Below are 24525 nucleotides of genomic sequence, written 5' to 3'. Positions count from 1 at the left end.
AGGGGATGACCCCAGGGGAAGAGCTGCCATTCATGGAGGAAAAGAGGAAGGCCACAAAGGAACTTTAAAAAGAACTAAAAAGGTAGGAAGACAACAAAGAGTTGGTGGTGCCCCATGATCCACAGGAGGAAATAACATCGAAGAAATCCAGAAAAATGCTTGTAGAATCTGATGATTGATCCAGGTGACTATGCTGAGTAGTTTCAGAAGGGGTTATAATGACAATATCCCAGTTGCAAAGGACTGCCGAATTTCTAGCACACAGAGGGAATGCTTGTAAGTGATGATGGTGACAGGGAGTGCTGGAAGTTCAAGAGAGCCTTCATAGAAAGCAAAGTCAGCTACAGATTTTGTGGGCTTAAAATTAAAACATTGTGTTTGGGGGGGTGGCGGGGGGGGAGACCTGTAATAGTTGTGTTGAGAATGAAAATCTTCATTGAATGCTACTTCCTGACAAATTCCTGGTCAGTATTATTCTTTCATGCTAAAATTTATGAAAAATGACTTTGCCTTTTCATTTCCTCCCCCTTTACTCCTTAAAAACATGTTCACTGTAGTTTGGCATTTGTCTCTATATCATAATGACTTTCAAAAAGTCTCCAGTGACTTTTGTGTCTCCTAATTTATTTTTGTTTGAAAGAATATTAGCCTAATATTCTTTTGGAGGGGTTAGGGGGATGTTGGGGATCCAACCCAGGGCTTCATACCTGCTAGGTATGTTTTTACCTTTGAGCTACAAGTCCCAGCCCTATGCCTAATATTCTTCTTTTAAAATTCCTGATATTATTAACAACTACTCTATGATTTTACCTTAATTATATGTTTCTGATTTCTAACATTGAAACGGGAAAATAAGCCCTATTTACTTCTAGCCTCAGCGGAATGTGAGTTGATAGAGACTGTAATGTACACAGACCATCTCTGACATAAGTAGCTATAATTTTATTTTCCCAGTAAAACTGCTGCAGAGATTAAATGAGATAAATGCAAGTAAAGTCCTTTTCCTATTTTTCTTTTGTTGGTCTTGGGGATTGAAGCCAGGGCATTAAGCATGCTAAGCACAACTCTACCTTCCCAACCTGATGCACACAAAATTTTTAATATCTGGCTTTTGATAGTAAGGGGTAATGATTATATATTTTAGTTTGAAAATTAGCTTACTAAAATTTAACAAGTAAAAAAAGAAAGTTTTGATGGGCTTAGATAGAAAAACACTAGGTGATTGTGGGAAGCCGTTCTCACACGTGATTGGGTACCTCCCTGACTGGGTGTGAGGCGCTCCATCCAGCTGTGTCAGAGCTTATCCCCACCCTTTTTAGGTGCAAGAGCCTGTCCGTGTGGGGGTGTGACTGACCATTGACCCTGACCTTGGAATGCTGTCCCCCTCGACCTTCATTGGATGGAATTTTCCCCTGCATTTCTTGTTCCCCTATAAAAGCCCACTCTCTGGCATGCTCTTCCTCTCTCCTGCTGGTCTCTTGTGTAAACCTCACCACTACATCAGGTGGCTCAAGGCAGGAGTCAGGAAAGGCCGTCTCTTAGCTGGGCAAGAAAAAGGTAAATTAAGTTTATGTGTCTATATTTATTTATTTATTTTAAAATATTTTTTTAGTTGTAGTTGGACACAATATCTTTATTTATTTTTATGTGGTGCTGAGGATTGAACCCACTGCCTCACACATGCAAGGCAGGTGCTCTACCACTGAGCAATGGCCCCCAGCCCCTATGTGTCTTTATTTTGATCTCACTAGTTAACTTCTATGTTTAGAACCTCTAGTATGAAGCTAGCATGCTGGTCGCACAGCAGAGGTGATTATGAAATTATGCCTGGAATTTACTTCAGAATAATCTTCCTTATTGTGCAGTGGGGAGTGGAGGGGACTGACCCTCTTTTTTTTTTTTTATTTTTTCCCTCCCTGTACCAGAGATTGAACCAGGGCACTCTACCACTAGCCATCCATATCCCCAGCCCTTTTTATTTATTTATTTGTTTTTATTATATGTTTTTTAATTTGCTCTGATTAGTTATACATGACAGTAGAAGCATTTTGACACATCATACACAAATGGGGTATAACTTCTTATTCTTCTGGTTGTACATGATATAGAGTTACACAGGTCATGTAACACACACACATAGGATAATAATGTCTGATTCATTCTACTACTATCATTCTTACCCCCAGGCCCCTTCTCCTCCCCTCTGTCTAGTCCAAATTACCTCTTCTCCCCCTGTCTTATTGTGAATTAGCATGTGAATATAAGAGAAAACATTCAGCCTTTGGTTCTTTGGGACTGGCTTATTTTGCTTAGTGTAATATTCTCCAGTTCCATCTATTTACTGGCAAATGCCATAATTTCATTCTTCTTTATGGCGCAGTAATATTCCATCATGTACATATACCAATTCTTTATCTATTAATTTGTTGAAGGGCATCTAGGTTGGTTCCATAGTTTAGCTATTGTGAATTGAGCTATTTATAATTGATGTGGCTGTGTCAATGTGGTATGCTGATTTTAACTGTTTTAGGTATAAACTGAGGAGTGGGATGACTGGATCAAATGGTGGTTCCATTCCAAGTTTTCTGAGGAATCTCCATACTGCTTTCCATAGTGATTGCACCAATTTACAGTCCTATCAGCAATGTATGAGTGTACCTTTCCCCCTACAACCTGCAGCATTTATTGTTGCCTGTATTTTTGATGATTGCCATTCTGACTGGAGTGAGATGAAATCTTAGTGTAATTTTGATTTGAATTTCTCTAATTGCTAGAGATGTTGAATATTTTCATATATTTGTTGATTGATTGTATTTCTTCTGTGAAGTGTCTGTTCAGTTCCTTTGTGCATTTATTGATGAGGTTATTTGTTTTTTTTTAGTGTTAAGTTTTTTAAGTTCTTTATATATCCCGGAGATTAATGCTCTGAGGTGTGTTTGGTAAATATTTTTTTCCCATTTACAGCTGTAGGCTCTCTCATCACGTTATTGATTGTTTCCTTTACTGTGCAGAAGCATTTTAGTTTGATTCCATCCCACTTATTGGTTCTTGAATTTTTACTTCTTGCACTTTAGGAGTTAAGGAAGTAAGTCCCTAAGCCGACATGGTGGAGACTTGTTAGCTCTTTTTATTTTTATTTTTGAGATGAGGTGCCCTGAGTTGCTGAAGCTGGCCTCAAACAGAAGATCCTCCTGCCTTAGTCTCCTGTGTCCCTGTGATTATAGGGGTGCACCACCTGGTGCACGGTGCCTGCCTGGTGCCTGTCACTTTTTTGAAGGGGGGTAATTGTTCAAATTTTGTATACGTTTGATAATTAATAAAAATTGTGACTTGTTATATGTAACTAGTCAACACAATACAGTCAATTGAAGTCTTCCACTCCCCAAGACAAGACAGTAATGCAAGATTTAAGTTGAAATGCAGATAATGATTTGATTTTACGTCTAAGTGGGAGTCATTGTAATAACTAGTTTAAGAGTATCTTTTTCTATTTCCACCTACTTCTTCCATGCCACCTAACCAACTTCACGCACCACTTAATAAAACTACAAGTCCCAGGATGCACTGCACAGTTAACGTCAAGTCCAGGACCTCGCGTCTCCGAACGGGTTGCTCTTGCCCTATTTGAATGGGCATGGTCCTAGTGGAAACTGATGATTGTGACCCAGAGCCGATTTTGGAGTGTCTTGAACGGCCAGGTGGGCCGAGCGCGCCGTTTGGCAGGGGCGGCGTGGACACTTTCTGTTCAGGCATCGCCGCGGGCGGCCTCGCCCTTTCCCGGGTCCTCCATGCGGCAGGAGGGCTCCTCAGTGCGCCTGCAAGATGGCGACGCTGTTGGCGGTAAATTCGGGTAAGTGCGGCCGAACAGGAGAACGAGCGTGGGGCAGCGCGATGGTCGGTTGTGCAGGAGCGACCCGCGCTGTGCGGGTCCTCGGAGTCCTGGTCCACGCTGTGCGCGGTGCCTGCTTTGCCGCGGCTTTGGGCCTCGAGGCCCGCCCTCCCCAGTTTGAATGGCGCGCGTTGGCGCCGCGGCTCTAGCGCTCGAGTTGGGGTTTGAGCGTGGAGTCGGGAAGGCTTGGTTCTCGGTAACCACTTGTGCAGTCTGTCGCAGCCCCGGGCTGAGCCTGATTTCTCTCACCCCTCTCCATTAAGAACCTGCGGTCCAGATTTCGTCAGCATACGCGTCAAGTCCCTGGCAGCGAGGCCAGATGACCCGAGATGACTTTTAGCCCTGAGCTGAGGTGGGAACTCATCGCGGAGCCGGCGTCGGGGTCTCTTAACAGGCTGCAGGGACTCCAGGTTCTGAAGTCCGCCGCCCAGAAGGTTGCCGCTTAGGTGGTGCCGGGAGCTCGGCAAATTCCTCCCAACTCAGCGGGCGTGGTCCAGCCCTAGATACTCAGGTGCCTTTGCCTTTGAACCAGTGGACCTTGGGGATGAAGTAGACTAGAAGATAGTAAAGGAACTATGGGGGTTTTAGGGCGGTCGTCTTTTGGTAATTTTGAACCCCGCCCCCCCCCCCCGGGGGGGGCTGTTGAAAAGTGGGTGTATTTTGACAGTCACAATTCCTGAAATGCAGTACAGGCTTGTAGTAGGCAAGGCAAGATTCCAAAAGAACTGAGCAGGGCAGAATGGTCCAGAAAACATTCAGAATGTTAATGCCTCGATTGAGACTCTCTTAACTATTAAGAGATTATCATTGCAATCGCATGTAGGGAATGTCATTCAAGAGAACTAAGACATCTCTTTCCTGGGAGTATTTTCTGCAGTCTTTTGTTGTTACTGTTTGTAACAGTTCTACTTTCACAGGACCATTACTTTTGGGAAGTTGTCTAACTATGAGTTTTGTAAATAAAACCATTTCAGAAATGCCCTAAGTTATTTTATAATAATGAGTTGTTATATTTATTGAGCACCTACATGCTCCAGAACTGGAGTGAGTGTAATATTTGCATTACCTAATATAATGTCCTTTATGACCCCTGGAGTAGCTTCTATGAAATTCCTCACTTTATAGATTTAGAAATGAGACTTTGAGTGGTTGACTAACTTCTCAAAGTTAAAACAGCTAAACCAATCTTTTGAGCTTATGCTAGTGCATATTAGGGCCTAAGCACAACCTAATTGATCTTATGACAAACTTTTTATATTTATGAATTTGGCATTGAATTTACACGCTTAATATTGTAGATGCTGTCTTCTCACTAAATGTACACTTAAAAGCAAGGCTTCCATGTTATAACCCCTCCAGGGCTGTTGAATATGTTATAGTTGTGGAAATGTCCACTTGTTTAGTATGTACCTTGGCGGGGGAGGTAACTGGGGATTGAACTTAGGGGCACTCAACCACTGAGCCCCATCCCAAGTCCTTTTTTGTATTGTATTTAGAGACAGGGTCTCACTGAGTTGCTTAGTTGTCTTACTTGCTGAGGCTGGCTTTGAACTCAGGATCTTCCTGCCTCAGCCTCCCAAACCACTGAGATTATAAACCTTTGCCACCACGCCATGCTTAGTATAGGCTTAGTATATTATCATCAAACATAAATCATTGAAGGAAAGCAAAAAGTAGTTTCCAAAAGAGTATACATTGTGTAATAAAGCTTTGTGACAGGAGTGTTTAATTTGCAACCAAAAAGGAAACACTTAAAGGCATGGAGTCCAGGAGAATATCTTTTATTTATTTATTTTAAAAATTTATTATTGTTATTTTGTTTTTGTGGTGCTGGAAATAGAACTCGGGGACTCATTCATGGTAGGCAAGCACATTGCCATTGAGCTACACTCCTGGCCCAAGAGAATGTGGAAAAAAAACAAAACAAAACAAAAACCATTTTAGGGCCAGGCACAGTGGTACATGCCTGTAATCCCAGCAGCCTGGGAGGCTGAGGCAGGAAGATTGAGGGTTCAAAGCTAGCCTCAGCAAAAGTGAGGCGCACTAAGCAATTCAGTGAGAACCTGTCTCTAAATCAAATATAAAATAGGGCTGGGGATGTGGCTCAGTGGTTCAGTGCCCCTGAGTTCAATCCCTGGTTCCAAAGAAAGAAAGAAAGAAATCCTATTATGTGCTACAACAAAAATGAATCTTGAGAACATTATCTAAGTGAAATAAGAGGGTCACAAAAGACATATTGTTTAATTTCACTTATATAAACTATCTAAAATAACCAAACTCTTAGAACAGAAAATAGAATGGTGGTTGCCAGGGACTAGGAAAGAGAGAATGAGTTGTTTAATGGGTGTATAATTTCAGTTTTGCAAGACAGTGTAAATATACTTAACAAAAGATGGTATTCCATGTTGGTTCTTTTTTAATTACACACACACACACGCAACTTAAAATTTGGAGAAGGGAAAAAAGAATGAGAATTCTAAAACTTATGCTTGAATTTCAGCTGTATGAGTCACTAGTATTGTGAACTGTATCACCTGCACTGAGTAGGCATACTAGCAGCTTAATATGTAAGCCAATATTAATGTCATTTGACAGTTCTTCTGGTCAGCCCTGTAAGTACAGTAGTGACTGTTTCAGACCCTTTAAAGCCACTCCTCAAACCTTTAAATTCCAACCCCTATCTAGAGAAAATAGAAGCCAACAGGTATGAATTCTTTTTCATCTTCAAACCTAAAAATCTAAATGTATCTGCCTCCTTTTGAATCCGTTTCCTTCTGGCTTACCTAAGGTGAATCCCATTCAGATGTCCTTCTCCCTGTTATTTCTCTCTTGTATATTCACCTCTTGCTCTTTCTTCTCCACTAACTCCCTTCTCTAGGTTGATATTATGCTTTGCTCTAATTACTGTCTCTTGCTCCTCTTCACAGTCACACCTTTGAAAAGTTTTGTCAGTTTTCACTGACTCCATTTTCATATCTTCTATTCCTTCATTTGTTCTAGTCTGTTCTCATCCTCCTAAACTGCTCTCAGTAAAGGTAATAGTTAGATTTCATACAGTCTAACAGACATTTTAAATCTTCATCTTGCTTGATTGTTTAGAGTAAGCACCAAAATCCTCAGCATGGGTTAGGAAGTCCTGTATAGCACGGCAGTGGCCTCCCTTGCCAAATCCTTGTTGTCTGTTTCCAGCTCTCTTGGCCTTTTCTAGTTCTTTGACAGGGCAGTGTTCCCGCTTGCCTTGGGTCTCACTTGCTATCTCTTTCCTGAAATGCATATCTTTACCTCTTATCCTCCAGATAACTTCTACTTTTATTCTTCAGAATTCAGCCCAATTATCACTTCCTGAATCCTTCTCACCGCTGTAGTTGGTTCATATCCCTCTATTATGTGCCTCTTGTCCTGGGCACCTTCCTTCATAGTACTTATTAACACAATTGGATATTACATTTATGCACGATCGTATGATCGATGTTTCCTTATTACGCTATAAGATCATAGTACCTCATAGATGTTGGATGAGTGAATAAAATTTGCTGGAGGTATCCCAAAATGTCAAGGAAAATGAAAATTTACACATTTAGTTGTTTAGGAAAGTTTATAACTCCTCTATTTTGTGTGGTACTGGGGATTGAACACAGGATGCTCTATTATTAAATAAGCTCTATGCCCCAGCTTTCATTATGATTATTATTATTTTTAATTTGAGACAGGGTCTAACTAAGTTTCCCAAGTTGACCTGTACTTCTGTCTCAGTCTCTAGGGTTACAAGTGTATACCACTACACTTGGCTAATTTTAGTTAGTAATCTATAAAAAAATTTTAAAATTGATCAAACTGAAGATAAATCTTTGTCATGGTTACCTTTGGTGATGTGTTGATATTAATGATGGACTAAATAGGCTAGTACATGTGATATATGATGTGTGTGTGTGTGTGTGTGTGTGTGTGTGTGTGTGTTTGATCTGTTATTGACTGCTTCCCCAGAAAAGGAGAAAGTGGAACTTTAAAGTTCACTGAGCTTATTATACCAATCATGTAAAATACAAGGATATTTATTAGTTCTGCAAAGGTCCTATTATATATTAAATATTTTAAGAGTACAGAATTAACTTTTGTCAGCTCTTTATCAGATTTCTGGAATACTTGTAAGCCATGCTTTGTTTGCCTAGGGGTCTTTTTTTCCCCCAGTACTAGAGATTGAAGCCAGTACTTTGTGTTCTACTACTGAACTATTCCTCTAGTCACTTTTTTTTTTTTTTTTAATACTGGGGATTGATGCTTCAGCACTGAGCTACATCATCAGCTCTTTTTATTTTGAGACAGAGTCTCACTAAGTTGCTTAGGGCCTTGCTGAATTGTTGAGGCTGGCCCTGAATTTGTGGTCCTCCTGCCTCAGTCTCCCAAGTTACTGGGATTAAAGGTGTGTGCCACTGCAGCTGGTTTAGGATTATTTATCTTATTCAGTGTGATTCAACCTTTGATGATCCTTGATGAAGCTTAAGTATTTTTAGGTAAATGAATTTGCTTGTCTAGATGTGATATTAATCTCTTCACTTGCCATGCTATTTACCATGTATTTCTGACATACCTAAATTTGTCTTCTGAAACTTTCATTTTCCAAGTATTCTGCGTGGAAGCAGTGTAACCTGGTGGTTTGTGCACATTCTGAGGCCAGACTATCCAGTTCAATTCCTGCTTATCCGGTGTGATGTTCAGTGATTGTTTTGACTTTTCTGCCTCAGTTTCTATATTTGTGATATGGAGGAATATATGGGTTGACCTTATAGGGCACTATAAAATAAAAATACATGTAGAGAGCTTAGGGCTGTGCTTAGTAGCACATAGCAAAAGTTCAATAAGAATTACCCATTATTGGCTGGGTGTGGTGGTACACAACTGTAATCCGAGCAATTCAGGAGGATTGCAAATTTGAGGCCAACTTTGGTAATTTATTGAGACCCTGTCTAAAAATAAATAATAAAAAGAATGGGATTGGCTCAGTAGTTGGTATTGTTAGAGTGCCCTTGGGTACAATTTCAGTACTACCACCAAAAAAAAAAAGAAATTTTTATTATTATATTTCATAAGTCAAAATGTGATCCTTTTTATGTGACTTTTAAGTATTTCATGTTTCTATGCTGTTTGTTTACTTATTTAATTTTGCAGTGTTAGAGGTTGATGCTGTTTTTTTAGAGCTCGTATCTCACCCACAATTAAAAAATAAAGTACATTTTTTTTCAGCTTCTTAAACAAATTTTTTATTTATTTGTTTTATAAAATCTGCGTTATTTTCCTATTCCTGCTTTTCTTTTGGATATTAGGAGGCGAGGAAAGGCACTTAAACTTTATTGAGTACCAGTGACATGGCAGGCATTGTATTGTGTTTATCTCATTTAAAAACAAGAACCGTGTAGCTCAGTGCAAGTGCTTCTGGTTTCAATCCCCAGTATAAATAAATAAATAAATAAATAAATAAATAAGCAAGCAAATAAATAAATAAATAAAAAAGAAAGGGTGCTCTGTGTATAGTTCAGTGTAGAATGCTTGCCTAGCACATGTGAAGTACTTGGTTAGAATCCTTAGCATCACATAAAAACAAATAAAAATAAATACCATTAAAAAAATAAAATTGATATGACTAAGAAAACAGTTTGGAAAATGTATTTTGCTACTTCTAGTGTAGGTGCGTATATATGTATATGAACATGATATATATATGTATATAAATAAAACCATTAAAAACCCTTTGCAGCAGATGACACCTCTGGTTTACACATAAGGAAATCAAAGCTGAAAGAGTTTATTTTTTCACTCCAGGTCACATAGCTAATTTGGTGATAAGACCTTAAGTTATATTCAGATTTAGTCAGAATTTATTTGAATTTATGTTAAGTTAGGAAACATGATGGTTATATTTTACCTAAGAATTCTCCTAACTTGATTTTATATCAATGTTTGGCTTGTATATAACCTCTTATATTAAAGAGTAGCCACGAATGTGACCAACTTGTTTGGATGGTAACCTCACATTATTTTCCAAATTGTATGTTTTTTTCTTTGACGCTGGTTTTAATTCTTCTTCTTCTTTTTTTTTTTTTTCTTCAAGCTGCTAGTCTATGGGGTCCTTACAAAGACATTTGGCAAACAGTGGGAAATGCTCTTTGGAGAAGACAGCCCGAAGCTATCCACCTTCTTGACATGATTTTGAAGAAACACAAACCTGACTTCATCTCATTGTTCAAAAATCCAGTAGGAAATTTTCTTCTTGAATTTTCTTTTTTCTGTTTTCTTTAAAGAATTGAAGGAGCAAGTAAGCTCTTAGTGCATGTAAATAAAATGTTACTTAAACTGTTCCAGTGATTCAAGTTTCTCTTGGAGTAACTATTGTCTTCTTTTTGTTCTCTATAGAAGTTACTAATGAGTTTATCTCCAGCTAAGAGTTAAATTTAATAATATTTGAAGTTAGGAAATTCTTTATATTCCACAAATACTAGCTGCCTTAGAATTTCAGACCTATATTTATTAATATACCTCAGCCTTAAGATTATTTCCAGACACACTTTAGCATTTTAAGTGTTCCTAGTGTTATGTAATTTTGTTAGCTAAACTAATTAATTCTAATGTATTATTATTCTCTGCATCTTGAAGTTCTTTGCAACTAGGAATAGAATATTTTGATGGAGGGGATTCAAATTTGAAAACTCTTTTTCTTCCTCTCTCTTTCCTCCCTCACTCACTCCCTTCCTCCCCTCCCTTCCATCAATTCTTCTTTCCTTCCTTCCATCCATCCATAGAAAAAGCCCTGTCCTGGAGCCTGGGAGCCAGTTGAGCTGAGTTCCAGACTTGGGTCCATCACTGTAGAGTTGTATGACCATAGACAAATTACCTGGATTATCTGGGTGTCAGTTTTCTTGTCTGTAATAGCAGAGCTGGGTGAAATGATTTATGTAGTCTTTTTTTTCCCCTTCATTTAAAATTTTTTTTGTTTGTTCTAATTAGTTATATATGATAGTAGAATGCATCTTGACATCATACATAAAAGGAGTACAACTTCTCATTCTTCTGGTTATACATGATGCAGAGTTACAAAGGTCATGTAATCATTTATGCACATAGGGTAATAATGTCTGATTCATTTTACTATCATTCCTTATGTAGCCTTTTCTAAGATCTAAAATTTTATGGTTTATGAGGTAATTCTGTGATGTATGTCCTTTGTTAAAATTTTTTTTTTTTTTTTTCGGAGGTGCTGGGGATTGAACCCAGGAGCACTTTACCACAGATTTACATCCCCACTATCACCCCCTTTTTAAAAAACTTCATTTTGTGACAGGGTCTTACAAAGTTGCTGGACTTATAGGCAAGTGCTGCCCGTGGCATTTGTTAAATATACAAATCAAAGAATCTTTTTGGAAATAAAACTATATCTTATATTAATAAACTCTGCTAGTAGTTTAATAATTCCTATGTCCATTTATTATTTCCCATTTAAAAACCTTATGTTTTTATTAATTAGGTGTATATTTGGAAAAGTTCTTTAGAAACTTGAAAAATAGAATAATGTTTGTGTGTTTTGTCTAAATTTTATAGTTCAGAGTTTAGCAGAGATAGTTTATTGAGAAGGTAGTATTAGAATTAAAAAGTTGAAGTATTGCAAAATGTTACTTCATAAAGATTTAATTCCAGACTATCTTGGTTAATCTTGTTTTATCTGGGGTTTATCTTGTTACAGTCTGCATTATCATGAATACACTTCTATAGGTAATGCTGTAGGCCCTTCTCTCCATTTACTATTTTCATTACTTGATTACAATTTTATCATTCTAGCCAAAAAATGTTCAACAGCATGAGAAGGTTCAGAAAGCCAGTACAGAGGGAGTCGCCATCCAGGGTCAACAGGGAACCCGGCTTCTTCCTGAACAGCTCATTAAAGAAGCTTTTATTCTCAGCAACCTTTTTGATATTGGGGAATTAGCAGCTGTTGAGCTTCTCCTTGCTGGTAGGTTGACATTTAACTGATACATTGATAAAGCAGTATAGAACTATTAAATTAGGCACTCAAAATTAAAGTATTTCAATGTTTGGATTCTAAAATAATTTCTAAGGATGTGGTTTACTTGACAAAACCATATTCAAAATATTTCTTTTTGTTTACCTTTGATTAAAGGGAAGACTTCAACTTAGTGATCAGAGTTGTTAAATTCTTAAGATAATTAATTACACTGAATTACGGTAGGCTTTTACATGGTAACTTACTAGCAAACAATAATAGGTTGTTCTGGGTGTGATGGCACACACCTATAATCCCAGCAATTTGGGAGGATGAGGCTGGAGGGTTGCAAGTTTGTAGCCAGTCTCAACAATTTAGTGAGACCCACAGCAACTTAGCAAGCTCTTGTCTCAAAATAAGAAATAAAAAGGGTTGGGGATATAGCTCAGTGGTAATTTGCCTCTGGGTTCAATTTCCAATACAAGGGGGAAAAGAAAGAAGAAATTTCATCTTCGGAGTTTTATAGCACAAAGCATTTATTGCCATAAAGGTAAGGTTACTTCTTTTTTTACAGATTTTTGGATGAGGTGATTCAGAAAATGAATGACTAGGTCAAAAATAAGATAATTTCAATAATAATATTTGGAATAAAATAAGTTAGTGGGACATAGAAGGGGCAGGTTAGGGTAATTCTGTATCGCATACTTAATCACAGCCTCTTAGTTGATATTTGGCCTGCGACCCAGTGATGAGAAGGTGGCAGCCCCAACCTATTGGGGAAGGCTGTACCAGACAGACTAAGCAGTAGGTGTTTGAGGTGTGAAGAAAAGGCCTGGTTAAGGGAAAAATACCACTGGACTGGAGTTTCATGAATGCACAAGAGAGTGAAAGAGGATGAGGATGCAGCAAGAATCAGATTGTGTTGGGTTTTGTAGGCCATGGGAGTTACTTGGATCTTATCTGATTGCAATGGGAAGTTGAAATATATATGATCCAAAATAACTGAGATTGGAATTTCTATAAAATGAGCAGGTTATTTTAATTATGACAGAGGAAATGTGAAGAAAATACACACATTTTGAACCAGTGTTTAATGTCTAAAAGTATCTTGTGCTGCTTGGCATGGTGGAGTATGCATGTAATCTCAGAGGCTCTGGAGGCTGAGGCAGGGGGATCACAAGTTCAAAGCCAGCCTCAGCAATGGCAAGGCATTAAGCAACTTACAAAATAGGGATGGGGATGTGGCTCAGTGGTTGTGTACCCCCCCTGAGTTCAATCCCGGTACCCTGCCCCGCCAAAAAAGTATCATGTGCCTACCAAAATTCTATTTGTTCTAAACTTCATTGAAAGAAGTATGATATTGAGAACGAGGCAGGTAGTTTTTCCTTCTGTGGGAAGGATGTTAACTGGACATGCTTTAGGTTTGAGTGTAACTCAGAACTTTGATTTAAGAAATATTTATTTTATATTTACCCTGTGCCAGGCCCTGTCATAAGATTCTAGCAATATGAAGATAAATAAAACTTCAACTAGTATAAAGGAACATATAGTCTAGTCATGGAGAAATATGTGGAAACCATTTTGAAACAATTCAATGCATGAATTCAAGTTTGTATGCAAACAAGTCCAGGTGTTGCAAAAATGTGGAATGAGGGACACTCGGGAAAGTAGAGGGCATTAAGCAGAAGAATCACCTGGACGAGGGGAAAACAAAGTGATGAATTTAAGGAACTGAAGTGAGTGCAGAAGAGCAGTGATTGGGGTAGAGAAGAAAGGTAGGAGATGAACTGAAAGACTGTGGAATTCTTTCAAAGGGGAGAGTAGGCTAAAAGGCAGAGTGAGGGGCTGGGATTGTGGCTCAGCGGTAGAGCACTCGCCAGCATGGGCGGGACCTGGGTTTGATTCTTAGCAACACATAAAAATAAAGGCATTGTGTTGTGTCCATCTACACCTAAAAAAAAAAAATATATATATATATATATATATATATATTTTTTTTTTTTTAAGGCAGAGTGAACTTGTTATATTTACTAAATTATTGTTGAATTTTCTTTTTTAGGAGAGCACCAACAGCCACATTTTCCTGGACTTACTAGAGGATTAGTAGCTGTTCTTTTATACTGGGATGGAAAACGGTGCATTGCAAATTCTCTGAAAGCCTTGATACAGTCCAGACGCGGAAAGACTTGGACTCTAGAACTCAGGTCTGTTTGCTTCTTGGGATTTCAGAGGTTAATTTGAGATTACCTGAAGAATTATAATTTTAAAAGTAACAGAAATTTCCATAAGTTTTTACAGTTTCAGTAAAATATGTAGTATAAGCTAAGCTTAGTAACATAGTTATTTTGTAAACCAAATAAAGCAAGCAGTTTAAACTTGCTTTATTTGGTTTACAAATGAAAGTACTTATCTGGGCGCTGTGGCACCCGCCTATAATACCAGTGGCTCAGGAGGCTGAGGCAGGAGGATCACAAGTTCAAAGCCAGCCTCAGCAATTTAACGAGGCCCTAAGCAACTTAATGAGATTATCTCAAAATAAAATATAAAAATGGCTAGGGATGTGGCTCAGTGGTTAAGCATCCCTGCGTTCAATCCCTGGTACCCAAAAGTAAAAAGGTAGGTTATAATTAATTCATCCTGGTTGTTTTCAGTAATACGTTATCAAAAGAGCTTTTGCTGTATCATTTATTATGAGGAAGTATAAGCATAATTGTTCAATATAGGTTTATTTCTTTTCATTACAGTCCAGAACTGGTTTCCATGACAACACGTTTTACAGATGAGCTGATGGAACAAGGATTGACTTATAAAGTCCTCACTCTGGTGTCACAGATTGATGTGAATAATGAATTTGAGAAACTACAACGAGAGAGAGGTTTGGGCAGTGAAAAACATCGCAAAGAGGCAAGATGAGATGAATTTGTGGGTTGTTTGTATCAAATCTGAAACAGAGGAATCATGACAATTATAATACTTTTGACATAAGGCAAAAGAAAATTAATAATGCATTTCAAAATATGTAGTCAGCTCTCTATTCACTAGCATTGGTTTCAGCTAGTTGTGCATGTGCCATTCTAGTATTTGTTCTGAAATGAGCTCTTCAAGAAATTGGTTACCCCATATTTTTAAGGAATTTAAGTTTAAGGAATAAACAATAGGATTTATTCATAATTCTAGAAATAAGACTTTAGGATCACTTGGATTCAGATAGTTTTATTTTGTTATCTTTGACAAAATTTTGTAATATGATCATTTTGTAATATGATCAGGGTTCCTGTAATTTATTTATATTGATAATCATATGTTTTTATTTCTAGGTTTCTGATCTTATCAAGGAATGCAGGCAGTCTCTGGCAGAAAGTCTTTTTGCCTGGGCATGCCAGTCACCATTAAGCAAAGATGACACTCTCCTCCTTATTGGACATTTAGAACGAGTGACAGTTGAGGCTAATGGCTCACTGGATGCAGTGAATTTGGCTCTTCTAATGGCACTTCTATATTGTTTTGATATCAGTTTTATAGAACAAAGCACAGAAGAACGAGATGGTATTGAATTTTATATGTTTTAGTACGTTTGTTTTTGAAAATGAGGTTTAAAATTGTGGAGAAAATATTCAAGAAAGGTAATATTTAGCTACCAAAATACACAATTGCCTATTATTTCTGTGTGTGCAGTTCAGCCTTATTTGAATGTTTAGATGTAAGATCACATTTAAGACTCACATTCAGTGGCAGAGTGCATGGTTGACACATGAGAATAGTTAGGGTCACTATCACAGCAACAAAAAATGCAGCTCCATTAGTTATTCCTACAGGATTGGTTTCTCTCCATATTTAGAGTGGACATGTTGAAGGAAGCATGTATATTAATACATGCTCATGAGTTGGTTTGATTGCTTCTTTACTACTTATTCACATTTTCAAACCTTTCAGGAAAACAGTTTGTTGACTATAATGTCAGTAGTATTTCATCTTTGCTGTTTGGTTTTTTTGTGAGATAAAAATTTTTGTAGACATTAGTTTTTTTTTTTTTGTACCAGAGAATGAACCCAGGAGCATCTAACCATTGAGCCACATCCCCAGTCCTTTCTTAAATTTTTTATTTTGAGACAAGATTCCACTAAGTTGCCTAGGGCCTAAGTTGCTAAAGCTGGTTTTAAACTTCCGATCTTTCTGCCTCAGCCTCCTAGTCTGCTGGGATTAGAGGCATGTGCCACTGTGCCCAGCTGCATAAACCTTTTTGATTTTGAGGATTAACATTTATTTACATTTTAGAATTTATATGTAGAAAAAATGAGTGGCTCTAACTTTCTTTAAATTTTATATTATAAAAATTATTGAAAGTAATGAAATTAGAATTTAGAATTGGTTATCTGTTTTCTTCTTTCATTTTTTGTGTGTAAGTACTTAACAGTAGTATGTATGGTATGTCAGACATTAATATTAACTAGCCATAATTCTTTTTTGAATATGCTCAGATGCTCTGAGTTCCAGACATTATATCTTTGTGTCAAAAGTGAAAATTCATTTATGTACTTTTTGGTAAAGTCATCTATTTTTATGTTTTCAGATATGATTCATCAGCTTCCACTGTTGACAGAAAGACAGTACATTGCAACAATTCACTCTCGTCTTCAGGATTCACAGCCTTGGAAATTACCTGGGCTGCAAGCCACTGTTAGACTTGCTTGGGCACTGGCATTGAGGGGAATATCCCAACTACCTGATGTGACAGGTAAATTGTAGGTAATTTTATAATGAGAGTCAGTGTATCAGTTAATGACATTTTGGGAGAAGTACTATCTTTTGACATAAATAAATATGAACATAAGTAGTCTATCTTTGGTCACTTTATAAAAAAATTATTAGCCAGGCATGGTGGCACGTGCCTCTAGTCCCAGTGACTCAGGAAGCTGAGGCAAGAGGATCACAAGTTAAAGGCCATCCTCAGCAACTCAGGGAAGATCTTTGTAACTTAATGAGACCCTTTCTCAAAACAAAAATTTTTAAAAGGGCTGGGGATGTGGCTCATTGGTTAATAGCCCTTGGGTTTAATCCCTGGTACCAAAAATAATAATAATAAGGTATCCTTTAGACTTTAGGTAGGTAGTCTTTAGACTTTAACATTCATGTACAAACTCTTATTTTACAACTACACATACTCTTTTCATTTATATGTCTTTATTTCATTACTTTTCTGACATAAAATTAGCTTTTAAACTTCAAGTGGCTGTGATCATTAATCAAAGTCTTATACTATAATTTCCCATATCACATCTTAAGGGGCACTGTAGAATATGCTATCCTATTTTATAGTTTGCTATAGAATAGTAGATAAGAATATGTTATGATTTATAGTTTTAAGTCCCAGATCTTTGGCTACTTAATCTTTTTGGTTTAATATTCTCGTTTTTTGTTTTTTTTTTTTTAAATAAATTTTAGTAATTAGGGCTATTAGAGTGATGTGGGGGTGGGGTATTGAAATTAAACTCCTAAGCACATACTCTGCTACAGAGCTATACTTCAGCCTCAAGAAATTGTAAACTATAAATGATGTTAATAATACTTAGCTAACATTAGTAACTTAATTAAGTGTCAGTATCAATCATAATAAGAAATTAAGAGAGTATTTTGTTCTCAGTGAGTTTAATGCTATGGGTAGAATGCAGATTTTATTTCAAAATATAAAATAAAACATATATCAAAACAGAAAGCCATCTATTCTGATGGAGACTATCTTGGCTTCTATATATTCTTGACTTTTTTTCAAGGCAATGAAAGTGTACTTTCTATAACAGACTATGTATTTGGTGTCTGTGACAGCCAAGCAGAATAAGTTATGTAGCAGTTCTTTTCCAATGCCAGATTGCCACAAAGTTACCTAACAATTTTATATTTAAAATTTAGAAGCAGTTACAAGCAATAGTGTATCTTGTTAGAAAAGTGCAGTACTACCTATGACATACTTTTAACAAAAATTTGAAGCCATATCAAGCGTCTTTAGGTAGAACTACCAACTTTTAGTATATTCAGAAGAAGGAAAATAACCTATACCACTGGGATGCAGTCCCTAACCACATTGTAGAAACTATGGGATACTTAAAGAAAAAATAAAAATGATATATGGGGCTGGGGATATAGCTCAGTTGGTAGAGTGCTTGCCTTCCATGCATAAGACTCTGGATTCTATCCCCAGTGCCACAAAGAAAAAAAAAAAAAAAAAAAGATGTATGGAAGCCTAGAAATGTATAAGTTAACTGCAATATGTGGACTTTATTTGAATCCTTATTTAAAGCAAACAGACCATACAAAAGAAGCAAAGTAAAATCTTACATCGCATTGATAATATAATTATAAATTTAATCACTGCATATTTGACAGTGAAAAATTATTTTTGAAGATATGATAATGGTTTTGTGTATGTATGTGTGTGTGTATGTGTATGTGTATATGTATATATGTGTGTGTGTGTGTGTGTGTGTGTGTGTGTGTGTGTATACTGATCATTTTGTTTGGGTTTTTTTTTTTTTTCTTTCTCTATATTGGGAATTGAACCCAGGAGTGCTTTACCACTGAGCTAAAATTGCCGAGGTTCTCAATAAATTGCTGAGACTGGCCACAAACTTGTGATCCTCCTGCTTCAGCCACCTATGTAACTGCAATTGCAGCCTTTACAGGCCTTACAGACATAGGCATACATCACCTCACCTGTATTTTTTCAGTATCTTATTGAGTTGTATAAAGAAATATTTAAATGTTGAAATGTTAAAATATTGAGATGTTTGTCTGAAATTTTCTTCAATGTGATATTGTTGAAGAGAGGATATATATAGCTGAAGTAAATTGATAATATTGAAATGAAATGATGGTCATGTTGAAGTTCATTATGTTTTCTCTGTTTGTAGTAACTTAAATTTTCCAAATGTTAAAAATGTTGTAAGTAGGTCAGTTTATTGTAAAGATTTAGTTTTTCAGGTTTTGATCTTTACTCATTGGCTTGATGATTTTTTTCCAAATGACCAATACGATTTCATTGTTATGAAAGCCTTAGTATCATTTTTAATATTTTACTGTTTGGATAATAGGTCTCTGACTGTGTCAGTGTTATATTACACATGTCTAAATTAATTTTCATCACTTTTGTTATTATTATGAAGAGTATGTAGTTTTATAATATACTTTTTCAGTAATTCTTTGGAGTTTATGAGTTAGTTACAGTTATACGTAATCTCATTTTAGTAAGTATAGCACATGATAGAAGGTTGGGAAGGTATCTGAAATTTGAACCATCAGCAGACCATTATGAGGTATTATATCTTGAGTTAATGACTTTTTCCCAATGTTTTTGTTTCTAAATATGTTTCTAGCTCTGGCTGAATTCACAGAAGCAGATGAAGCAATGGCAGAGCTCGCAGTTGCTGACAATGTTTTCCTTTTCCTCACTGAGTCTGTAGTAGTGTCAGAAAACTTCTATCAGGAAGAATTTTATATTCGTAGAACCCATAATCTCATTACAGATTTCCTTGCACTCATGCCAATGAAGGTAAGAATAGCAATACAAAATGAGTAAAATGTAGTGAATGAATTTTGTAAAATAACTTTGTACTGATTGATTTTTTTTTTTGAAACTAAAAAACTCTTCTAAGATACTAAGAAAATATTTTTTTTTGGCATTTCTGGAGATTGATCTCAGGGCTGCTCTATAACGCACACAGCAATAGCCCCAGCACTTTCTTTTGTTTTACTTTGTTTTGAGACAGGGTCTCACTAAGTTGACCAGGCTAGCCTCAAACTTGCAGTCTTTCTTTGTCAGCCTCCTGAGTTGCTGGGATTATGGGAGTGTGCCACCTTGTCTAGTGCTCGTATAGACTAAAAGTTGAACATGGTGTGTTGTAACTATAGTTGTGACTCATGAAAATGAAATAAAAGAGTCCCCATTAGTCAAAAATAAACCATTAAGAAGGGATAGTTGACATTGAAAATGGTTTATAAGGAAAAAGTAGACAACTTTATTTTTATAATGATTTGGAAGAGGCACAGTGAATAATCTCATAGATAATTGTTTAGACTCTTGATCATGTATAAATGGGCCTCAGGATGTAAACAAGTAAAGTAATGGATTTAAGAAGCTTTAATGCAGTGAGTTGTTGGAGCCATTTCTGACAGTTCCTTATTTTCTGTTTGCCATTTTGTGCTTAAGAAGTCATCAAAATGGTGGCAGAAAGTAAATATATGTATATTTTAAAACTGTCCCTTTGTATGTTAAAAAGAAAGCACCCCATAGGTTCTACACTTAAAATACATATTAGATTTCTAATACCATGCCTTTTAGAAAACATAAAGCAAATGGAAAAATTACCAAGAATGGCAAAAACAGGGACTGGAGTTGTGGCTCAGTGGTAGAGCCCTTGCCTAGCACGCACATGTGAGGCATTGGGTTCAATCCTCAGCACCACATAAAAAATAAATAAAATAAAATAAAGGTATTGTGTCCAGTAAAAAAAAAAAAGTGGCAAAAACAGTCAAGGAGTGAAGTGTTTATTCATTACTTAGTGAATCCAGTGTTCACTGTTTCTCCTGTGATGCAGGTACCATGCTTAAGTATAGTGAGGAAGACACATAAAGCTGGGGATATGCTAAGTGGTATCACACATGAAAAAGACCCTGGGTTCAATCCCCAGCACTAAGGAAAAAAAAAAATGTAGGAAACTTATTCCCTGTCAACAAAGAATTTATAGTCTAATTCATAAGATAGATACAAAAAATATATAGATTATAACAATAAGAGGTGCAGATAGTAAATTACAATGGTAAGGAATAGAGTATACCTAACAGATATCTAAACGACAGTAACATCAAAGGACTTGATAGGTAGCATCAAGTCCTTTTAATGATAACCTGTCAATCCTTTCATTTTATATTTGTGGAATCCTTAGAAGAGTTAAGGTTTAAAATTATCTCCTAATTAGTAACCCAAATGAGTCTGATTATGAAAAGATGAAGGTTGAGAAGAATTTTGATAGAAGAATCATAAGTGGTGTGTAATAAGGTAAACACTGAATTTACATAATGTTGGGATACTGGAATTTCTTTAATATCTATAGAACTACTTAGATTATGTATTTTTTTTTTGTGAGGGAGCTTTGGCAGTTTGTAGCTGTCAGTAAATTTGTCTGTTTCAGGGCTGGGGTTGAGGCTCAGTGGTAGAGCTACGCTCCCCTAACATGTGTGAGGCTCTGGTTTGAGCCTCTGCACCACATAAAAATAAATAAAATAAAGACATTGTGTCCAGTTACAACTAAAAAAAAATTTTTAAATTTGTTTATTTCATTCAAATTACCAAGTTGATTAGCATAAAGTTATTCCTAACGTACTATATTGTATTTTTTGTTTTTATAGGATCTGTAGTGATATTTCCTTTAATTCCTGATATTGGTAATTTGCGCCTTCTCCCATTCTTAATTAACCTGGTAGAGGTTTATAATCTTACTGGTCTTTCTAATAAATTAGCTTTTGGCCTAATTTGTTGTCTTATTTCAGCTCTTTTTTTTTTTTTTTTGCTTTTGCTTTGGGTTTAATTTGCCCTTTTCCTTTTAGTTTCTTAAGGTAGAAGCTTAGATTATTGATTTGAAACATTTTCCCCCTATATAAACTTTTTTTTAGTACTATAAATTTGTCTCTAGTAATTGCTTTAGCTGTGCTACACAAATTTTAACAGGTTGCATTTTTTTGTTTGTTTCAGTTTCAATATATTTTCTAAAATATCCCGAGTATTTATATAGAAGTATGTTGTCTAATTTTCCACATGTTTGGAGGACTTCCCAGTTATTTTTCTGTCGCTAGTTTTTAATTTAGTTATGTTTTGGTAGGAGAACATTGTAATTTTTCAATTATGTTGACATTTGTTTTATGGCTCAATATGGCCTATCTTGATATATGCTCTGTGTACACCTGAAAGGAATATGTGTTCTACTGTTCTGTGGAATGTTCCACAAACATCAATTAGGTTAAGTTGCTTGTTACGGTCGTTCAAGTCTTTCAGATCCTTACTGATTATCTCTGTACTTGTTCTATTGAACATTGAAAGAAGACTATTGGAATCTTCAGGTACATATAATTGTGGATTCATCAAGCTGTTTTGTTTTTGTTGTTGTTAAGAAGTAGTTTGTTACTTCGGTGGGTATTTAGTTTACACAAATGTAAACAAAAGCAGGGCTACGATAATCTTTACAGCATGTTGGGAAATGAGCAGGACTACATTTGCTTTTTATAATTACTGTAGTGTTGTTATTGGTGGTTAGTATTTAGTTCCAGGGATGCTAAGTGTCTTGAATGTTCTGGATAATCCATTCCAGTGAAGAAGTATCCTACCTGAAATGTCAGTAGTGGCCCCATTGGGAAAACACTGGGTTAAATTCAACTTCTAAGCAGTCTAAAATTCTTTGAAGTGTTAAGATATTAGAAATTACAGGTAGTAATGTTGTAATAAATTTCCTTGCATACTTCTTCATGTCGCTGAAGTAGAATAGATACTTTTTAAATTTTTTCTGGTATATAATCACTTAAGATAATTGTCTTATCCTTAATATCCTGATTTCAATATTATTATTCCATAAATAAGAAGTTCATATTCATCTAATAAATTTAATAGGTGAAACAGCTGAGGAACCGGGCAGATGAAGATGCTCGAATAATTCACATGAGTATGCAGATGGGTAATGAACCACCCATTTCTCTCAGAAGAGATCTAGAACACTTAATGCTCCTGGTAAGCCACTAATTATATTGAGTACTTTGTCATCTCTTTGTCCCTTCCTTATGTTTTTCCTTACTTTAGAAAATTTCAGCTATCGTACTTTAAATCCACAAGTGAAATCAATACTATTGTATGTTCTTATTTAAAGCATTTTTTTTATTATAAGCATTTCCCACAGTCTTTGCTTATTCATTGCAGATTGGTGAACTATATAAAAAAAATCCTTTTCATTTGGAACTTGCCCTAGAATATTGGTGTCCCTCAGAGCCTCTGCAGACTCCCACCATCATGGGCTCTTATCTGGGGGTGGCTCATCAGCGACCCCCTCAACGCCAGGTGAGTCTTTAGGCTTTCTACTTTTATACTCTGGTGTGGTAATTGGGAGTTTTGAAAATATGAAAGATGTTACTCTTGATGTTGCTATTTAATACAAAAGACCTCTAGTGTTAATTTTTAGAAATTTATACTTTTCCTTTATTTGGGGAAGTTTAAAACCATTAAATTCAAGTTCTAATCATTTTACAGGTTGTGTGTTAAATGCTTAGAGGCTAAAAAGGCAAGTCTCATCATTAGTTTTATTAGTATTTTAGTCTCTCCTCCAAAGGTGCAACAGTAATCAATATACATGATTTTAATCAAGTTTTAGGAGTAGGAGAGGTACAAATATTAAGGAGCAAGGCTTAGAATTTTTTTTAAATTATTTTAATTTAGTTGTTGTTGGACCTTTATTTTACTTATTTTATATGATGTGCTGAGAATCAAACCCAGTGCCTTACATATGCTAGGCAAGTGCACTACCACTGAGCCACAACCCCAGCCCTTAGAAGTTTTAATTGATGACAACATGCCTATGATAACTATTGATAACATAGACAAGAGTTCATTTTCCATCCTATATTGTCTAAAGTGTGAAGTACAGAAGTAAATAAAATGGATTGCCATGTCAGGATTTGTCTTTTGGGGATGTTTGGAGTAGAAGCTTTTATGCTGTATATTTTTTTATTTTTCTCTGCAGTCTGGGATCAGATGCTTTCTTTTTATTTTATTGTATTTCTTGTGTTGTTTCAGTTTTTCCCCATTTGAAAAATGTTTCAGAGAAGGATGTATTAACCTTTTAAACCTTTTAAAGATTAAAATTTTTCTTTAACCTTTTAAAGATTAAAATTTTTTTCAGTTAAAAATTTCAAACATTTGGAAGATAATTATAATGAATACTTAACATCTTAATTTCACATTTTATGTTAACATTTTGCCATGTTTGCTTCATCTATTCCCATTATTTCTAACACTTATTTTGCTGGGATTTTTTTAAAGGAAATTATAGTCTATATCACATTTCACTCCTTAATAATAAGTAGGATCTGTCTTAAAAATAAAGATATTTTCCTATGTCATTATAAAACCTTGTTATACCTAACGCATTTAATAAAATTTCTCAGATATCTATACATTTTCAGTGTAGTTCCAACTAATGAGTCTGAATTAATATTTTTAGTCATAGGTTTTAAATATAAGCAAGTAGAAAGGGAAAACTAAGAAAGAAGCTTAATACAGCAGGAGTATAGGAACATGGTTTTGGTGGGAACACAACAGTTGTATGTTTAGGTTACTGTCAAAATAATTACTGATTGCTTGGTTTTCATACTAATGCAGTTGGCATTTAGGAACTTTGAGTTCTAAGTGTACCTTTGAATTTGCTGGTTAATTTTGGATTAGTAAATTTCTTCAGGTATTTTACATATTTAAAAATGGTGTTTAGGGGCTGGGGTTGGGCCTCCTCGGGCGGTAGCGCACTTGTCTGGCATGTGTAAGGCACTGGGTTCGATTCTCAGCACTATGTATAAATAAATAAGGGTCTATCAACAACTAAAAAAAAAATTTTTTTTTTAA

The 24525-nt window shown here is 36.0% G+C and overlaps 1 protein-coding gene across 4 annotated transcripts in view; it reads left to right on the top strand.

Annotated features, from left to right (window-relative positions):
- Positions 1 to 3771: 3771 nt before the first annotated feature.
- Positions 3772 to 24525, top strand: part of Nup205 (nucleoporin 205) — a 68509-nt gene continuing 47755 nt past the window's right edge. For 2 of the 4 annotated variants that reach the window (XM_027952190.2, XM_071611791.1), the window contains exons 1-10: positions 3772 to 3850; positions 9996 to 10138; positions 11717 to 11888; positions 13939 to 14083; positions 14624 to 14783; positions 15197 to 15425; positions 16450 to 16614; positions 19247 to 19422; positions 22531 to 22647; positions 22834 to 22971. In XM_027952190.2, coding sequence (XP_027807991.2) covers positions 3823 to 3850; positions 9996 to 10138; positions 11717 to 11888; positions 13939 to 14083; positions 14624 to 14783; positions 15197 to 15425; positions 16450 to 16614; positions 19247 to 19422; positions 22531 to 22647; positions 22834 to 22971 — 1473 coding nt within the window. In that variant the 5' untranslated portion in view covers positions 3772 to 3822. Of the gene's footprint in view, positions 3851 to 4206; positions 4242 to 4381; positions 4401 to 9995; positions 10139 to 11716; positions 11889 to 13938; positions 14084 to 14623; positions 14784 to 15196; positions 15426 to 16449; positions 16615 to 19246; positions 19423 to 22530; positions 22648 to 22833; positions 22972 to 24525 lie in introns of those variants that run through there. The other 2 variants (XM_071611798.1, XM_071611804.1) reach the window with 2 other exon arrangements.

The sequence above is a fragment of the Marmota flaviventris genome, chromosome 1, assembly GCF_047511675.1.
Source record: "Marmota flaviventris isolate mMarFla1 chromosome 1, mMarFla1.hap1, whole genome shotgun sequence".
NCBI lineage: Eukaryota > Metazoa > Chordata > Mammalia > Rodentia > Sciuridae > Marmota > Marmota flaviventris.
Note: the sequence above shows the minus strand (reverse complement) of the source record. Positions and strands in the feature narration are given on the sequence as shown.